Raw genomic sequence first — 7126 nt, 5'->3', positions numbered from 1 at the left:
CGGGTGCTCCGGTTTCCCCCACAGTCTAAAGACATGCGCTATAGGTAAATTGAATAAACTAAATTGGCCTTAGTGTATGTGTGTGTGTGTATGGGTGTTTCCCAGTACTGGGTTGCAGCTGGAAGGGCATCCACTGTGTAAAACATGCTGGATAAGTTGGCGGTTCATTCTGCTGTGATGACACCTGATGAATAAAGGGACTAAGCTGAAGAAAAATGAATGAGTGAAAGTTTGTTGTTACACTGAATCACTGAAAACAGCACTAAAATTGTTGTAGTTCAATTCTCGAACCAATGACTCTTTTTAATGAATCACAGAATTGTGCAGACCTATTCAGAGCGCAGTAGTTCTTTTGGTGAATCAAAATCTGTTGAAGGAATCGTTCACACAAAAAATGACAATTCTGTCACCATTTACCCATCCTTGACTTGTTTAAAACTATTTATTTTCCCTATATTGAGCACAAAAATGTGTTCTGAAGAATGTTAAAAACCTGTTACCACTGACAAGTAGGCAAACAAATACTTTGATTACCAGTGACCAGCATTTTTCTAAATATCTTCTTTTGCGTTCAACAGAACAATGGCGTCTTTAAATTGAGTCCCTTTGTGTCATCAATTGATTCTTGTTAAATTTGCCTGACATGATTGTTGGGTACAGAAATTGTTATACTAAATTACATTTTAGTGGGGGTGTTCTGTATATCATAATCATATTTGCTCAATAGACACATGCTAAGGGATAGCCTATAAGAATGTAATGGAGTATGCATGCAGTAGTGCACCATACAATCTATTACAACATATGCAGTATAGTATTATTTATATTTATGGATTATTTGTTATGTTTGTTTGTATGGCTGTGTATTTATATTAATTTATTTGAAAATGATCTCATCAGTAGTCTGCAAATAGCAGGCTAACAATCTTCGCCTAATATACTTTCCCTTACTAACATAATCGTTAATGAAACTAATCTAATGGAATTCATGATATGCATCGTTTACATTTGCTTTCCCTTACCAAAAAGTAACACAGCAGATACTGTACATCAATTTGACATGTGTGCATAAAAAAGCTCAGACGGAGCACAAGTATGAACGTCCACTCACAACCCTAATCATGTAAACAGTGAATTATCATAAGCTCTCCTCGGTGATTCGTCTCGCCTCCGGCTCGTGGTGCTGAACGGACAGCGCCCATAACTTTAACCTGCATGGGCGTGGCGCTTCAACTAACAACGGCGACTCTTTAAAACCCCTCACAAGAAAGCCAATTAAACATGAAATTAGGAGTCATTTTCCATTCCACGAACTAAACCTTCTCATATTCGTCAAGTATTCACCGCGTGTCCACCAAACACACGGAGCGAACGCTAACAAAGGTATCTCACAATGAGCATCAAGTGACAAGTCATCCGGGGAAAGAGCCCTCAGATATGGACACATTACATCTTTAACCCTCAAAACACCGCATCACTTCCGCCGTTTCTTCTCTCGTCTCTCCAGCGGAGCGTCACCTCATTCTCCGTCGTTCTTCTGTACGGTAACATTTTCTGCCTGTCTGTCTATCATCGCTTCAGTCCATATAATGCTTTACAGTCATTGATATTCTGCGTTTGATAACATACCATTTGCGTGGGTTGCAGTTTTCACAGACATGTGTTTTACTGTTTGTCATGAGTAGGCATCTTTTTTCATGCTAATTATGATCAATTCCATATTAATATGCTGTGGATAACGAAATATATTGTTTTGACAACTTGTGTGTGTTATTTTGAACAAATATTTAATTTAATTCGTTGTATATTTCTAACCTTTTAGGATTTTTAGATATTTCTTATAGTTCATACTTATGTTATGTCATTAAGATGGTTATTATAAATGTAGTTTAATCCATTTGACTAATGTAGGAAACTCCTCGCCTCCCAGTGGAAAACACGAGCATGCATTGTCCACAGAGCTCTTTCTAACCTGAGCTTTACATGCTTTTGCATCCGTCTGACTCAGTTTTCACAGAGAGAAATGTCTGCTGCCGGAGATGTGCCTGCCTTCTTCCACAACATGGGAAGCTCGAGCCCTAATCAGCCCCGGCAGAAATTCTGTGGCATGTTCTGCCCGGTGGAGGGTTCATCGGATAACAAGACGCTGGACTTTGACTCGTTGTCCTCAGGGAAAGGTGGAGTGATCGAGAGGCAGAGGGACATCTCCAAAGCGAGGAAGGTGGAGATCAGAAGGAGCGCTGGAAAGGAGCTTCTGCAGAACCTGAATGATGAGGTAAGAGCTGCAGGGATTGTGCACTGTCATGTGGGCGGAAGCCGTCTGATTAACAGCACTGCATGGATCAGGATTCATTCAAGGTTTCTTTGAGCAGAGTAATTATACAGCAGGAATAAAGTTGGGATTTAATGCTTGGGTGCTTAAAAAAAACAAAGAAGAAAAAGAATTAAAGCATATATTTTGGTGTATGTTTGTGTACCCAGGCTTGATTTGGTGTAAAGTATTTAAATATAATAAAAATAAAAATAGATTACGATGTAATAAATATGAAAGATTTTTCAGTATAGACTGGTGGTATTCCTTATATTTTGAAATTTACACAGGCTCGTAGCCAGCCTGGTGAATGGGGTGGTCCTTTTTTCTTAAAAAGTGGATCTTTTTGCAGTTATTCTCCTCATTTCCTATTTAATTAGGAAGTTTTAATAGGTTGTATTTTAGTGACATTTTAAGCACAATTTTCTGGACTAGCTGGTTGGATGGTCATCATAACCAAGCTTTCTGATGTACTAAACACATTTCCTAAAGATTTAGAATGAAGAAATATGAGAACAATACCTATTTTTTAAATACAAACTTATTACATCATAAAAAATAGGAATCTGTTACATTTTTTAATTAAAAACTAGCATATTGTCATTTAAATATCATTCATTTAAATAACAAACTGGCCAGCACATTCAATTGTCCTCAGTCACACTGAAGCGACAGCCAAAGCCTTCTTTGCTGGGTTATTTTTACAAAGTATTATGGCATAGCAGTCAAAATGGGACAATTGAGGACAAACTCTGGACCTTTGTCAGTGAGAGGTGGGTCTTTCGAACCATCCAAACCCCCTCTGACAGGCTTGTTACACTGGATTGCATTGTGTTTAAGGATGACAGAAATGTGTACACTGAACTAGTAATTTAGAAGTTCTGTCTTTTTTCCAGTACATACTATACAATCAAATGAGAGGAGGGCTGTGGTTTCTATCCATGCTATACATTCTTAAAGGGACGGTTCAGCCAAAACCATTTTGTCACTTTTCACTTGTTACAAACCTTTCTTTCTTCTGTTGAACACAAATTATTATTATTATTATTATTATTATTATTATTATTATTATTATTATTATATTATTATTATTATTTTATTATTATTATTTTATAATTTTTTTTTTTAAGAAACCTGTTACTATTGACTTCCACACTTTGTTTTACCTTCTATGGATGTCATGGTTACTGGTTTTTGAACCACTTGAGGGCAAATAAATTGTCTGTAAATGTTCGTTTTTGGGGGTGAACTATTCATTTATATCAAGAGATATTTAACTGATAATCAAAATATTTCTACTTTAAAGTTTTGTTTTTTGACAAATTAACTAAAATTAAATTAAATTTTGTTTAAAACACGATCTATTCACTTGTTTTATTATCGATTTTATCTATTTTTTACATTGCAGTGTACAAAATATGTTTCTTTATACATCATTGGGTATTTATAAACATGGGGGGAGTTTATAAAGGCATATTGCCTTAAATGTAGACAGCTTAGTTTTGATGTAATTTTTTATTCTTATTTATTATTTCTTATTATATTATTCATATTGTTTTTTAGTACTTGATTTATGTTTTTCATTTAAAAAAAAATAAAGGTTCTTATTCATGGACGGGTCTTTAACATTCAAGGAAACGTCTTATTATCCAAAATGAAAGTAAACAAGTAAAATTAAGCAACAAGTAAATTACTTTTATAGTAAAAAAATGCATTTGCATCATTAAAAAAACAATTCTTTAGGAACTTTTATCTGGAAGATTTCTTCTTTATGTCATCTCTGCAGTAAAAAAAACTGTAGCCTCTTAATTGTACATTTGACTTTTTTGTAATCATATCACTCTACACTTACTTTATTCTCATGTCAAAATGTCAGTAAGCAACATGTGAGATGACATGTTGTTAACAAACACATCATCAAATGCATCCTTTTGAAGCAAAATTGAACTCTTTTTTTGTGTGATTACAAGTAGCTAACTGACTGTTCCATATTCTGTATTTATTTTTAAAATCGTTATATTTTTAAAGGTTTAATTTAATGGTTTAATCTTTTATATAATGTTCCAATGGCAATTTATCAGTAAGCTGAAGCTCATCTGTCAACAGATCATGATTTAAATAAAACACAGATGACTAAAACATCTAACAAGATATTTCTTCACGGTTATTTCTTGTTCCTTAGAGCCCAATCATTAAATCTCCATGTGTAGTATCTGGATGCGGTTACCATGGCTACAGAGACAGTGATGCTGAGCCTTGATTGAAGTTCACCCCAACAGGGCTTTCCGAGCAATAACTTGGGCACTGTTAAAAATCTGATATTCCTGTTTCCCCTCTTTATATTCAGAGTTTCCATTCCTATTTACATTGGAGAAGAAAACTGTAAAGCTGTTTTACTTTGCAGAGTGTTAACTTTGACTATGCATGGTAAGATGATACTATGATGAAGAAAGCACTACAGCATGTCACTCAGTACTAAAGAGGAAATTGTGGTGTGTTTGGCAAGTGTGATTTAAAGCCACTCCTATGCTTTTTCCTTCACTGATAGGCCGTAATGACTGCAGAGATCAATAGCATGTTTAGTCTGCTGCACTGAGAGCAGTCAGAAAGGCCCTGATATTGAGCTTTAGTCTTTGCGCATTATATACACTGATGTTTTAAAGGTATTCTGACGTATGGTTTTATTATTGCCTGAGCTCTGCGGTGCAAGCAGCGGTTGTGCTGCTCAAAATGAGAATCTGAGGAACCCCATTTAATGTAGTGGCATTTTATGGGTATATTGATCTGTAAAAATCATTTAAAAATATTTGTAGGCATAGTTAAATCACATTCATTGCTTTCTGTGCATGCAACTTTTTTTATTTAGCAGTTAATTTTTAAACCATTTTCATAATATTGAAAAATAAAATGCTTTTTGATCATTTGATTATTATTTATTTGTTTGTTTATTTATTCTTTAGTTATCAAACTATTTATCTTTAAGATAAAATACCTTTAATGCTTAAGCAAATATTTAAATAATCATTTAAAATAAAACTTAAGTGTATTTACTACAAATGACGATTGAGTATGAAAATCATGAATGCATGATTGAGTAAATAATAGTAGTAGTAAACAACAATTATGATTTTTTTTTATGATTGGTTTATTTTCGCTTTTACATTCTTAAAAAAATATAGACAAACATTACTTTTATCTGGTCAGGACTCAGGATGAAATATATGGAAGGTAAATCCTGCCAATTTTAAATAAAGCAAATAAACATTTGAAATGAAAATAAAAAACAGATTAACAATTTCATTTTAAAACACTGTTCGCAAAATATCTGCCAAAATTGAAATCGAAATGAAATTATTTAATTTTCATTTTCATTTCAAATGTTTATTTGATTTATTTAAAATTGGCAGGATTTAGCTTCCATAGAAATAAGCTCTCTTTTGAAGTTATAATTAGGGATTTTTTCCTTAATTGTGTATTAATAGCAAAAAAAATGTGTAATAATAATAATAATAATAATAATAATAATAATAATAATAATAATAATAATAATGTTATTTATAATGAATAATTTGAAATAAAAAATTATCCATCAATGAATAATATATAATTAATAACAAAAAGACATTTATTCTGAAATTGGAAACACTGCACATTGCTGAGGTACATTGATATTTAGCATGTTCATCTTTATTGCTATCATTTGCATTTTATGCATTTTGAATGATTAATTTATTCAGAGAGATGTATCAGGCCAATAAGCCTTTTATTAAACTGCATACTCATTTGCATACAATTTGGTTAAATTCATAGCTGAATCAATTTAGTTGTTTATGTTTTATATTATTTTTTCCCTCATCTTCGATCATGCAAACACTGATCCGCGTGCCATTGTCTGAATGACGGATCACCCTCTTTGGGCTCAGAGGAGGAGCTGCAGGCTATCCAGGGCGGGGTTGTGCGCCTGCGCGCTGCTCTTCGCTAAGAAAATCACTCGTTTTGTCTCAGACAGTCTGGGTGGACTTGGTGCATCAGTGGAGAGGAGATATTGGGCACAGGTTCTTTGTCCTTCGCATTTCCAGCGCTTTGCCTCCTCCATTCGCTTCAGAATTCCATTAGGACTACAAAATCTGTCCGAAACCAAGGCATTTCCCCTCCCAAGCAGATCCCTGCGTCCGTTACTAATACAGTGATAACGGTTCATCAAAGGCAATAAGAGCTTAACGAAGATGTCTGGCTATCAGGGCAAGAAGAATATTCCCCGCATAACCGTGAGTTATGGAATATCTTCTTTAAATATATACGAAGCATAAAGCATCTTTGGATAAACAATTCAATCTTGTGAGAGTAAATGATGTGTGTAACCGCTTATGAACCCTTGCTCCTCGCAGCGACTGTACAATATGTTACTCAGGTGCTCGACGCCGGTAAACTTGCCATGTTTTTTTGCGAAATGTCATTCCTGAGGCAGTGCTGCAGCACATAATAGCGTTCGGTCAGTTTTAGAGATTCACACTTCATCTACAACACGACCTTTATGATTATACGAAGCTGTTTATGCTGCTGCCTTGCGTCGCGTTTCTCGCGTCAAGCGTTACTACATTGGACAACAACGTATATTATTACAAAGTTCGTCAGCTAATTTAATATAACAACCAGTTATTAGAAAACCAATACGTGTTCGACCAATTTGACCTGATGTTACGCGAACAAAACGCACAGAACATGTTTGAGGGAGCGGTACAGGATAATGGAAAAAACGCATGGGAAACGAGGATAAATGATCAGATTTCCTTCCTCAAAGCTCCTGATTTACAA

At 34.5% G+C, this 7126-nt stretch overlaps 1 protein-coding gene across 2 annotated transcripts in view; it reads left to right on the top strand.

Moving 5' to 3' along the window:
* The first annotated feature begins 1307 nt into the window (after positions 1-1307).
* dpysl2b (dihydropyrimidinase like 2b) overlaps positions 1308-7126 on the top strand; it is a 53998-nt gene continuing 48179 nt past the window's right edge. The window contains exons 1-2 of one of the 2 annotated variants that reach the window (XM_056467554.1): positions 1308-1539; positions 2009-2275. In XM_056467554.1, coding sequence (XP_056323529.1) covers positions 2024-2275 — 252 coding nt within the window. In that variant the 5' untranslated portion in view covers positions 1308-1539; positions 2009-2023. Of the gene's footprint in view, positions 1540-2008; positions 2276-6307; positions 6580-7126 lie in introns of those variants that run through there. The other variant, XM_056467555.1, reaches the window with a different exon arrangement.

The sequence above is a fragment of the Danio aesculapii genome, chromosome 10 (assembly GCF_903798145.1).
Source record: "Danio aesculapii chromosome 10, fDanAes4.1, whole genome shotgun sequence".
Classification (NCBI taxonomy): domain Eukaryota; kingdom Metazoa; phylum Chordata; class Actinopteri; order Cypriniformes; family Danionidae; genus Danio; species Danio aesculapii.
This window is presented reverse-complemented; position numbering and strand designations above follow the sequence as displayed.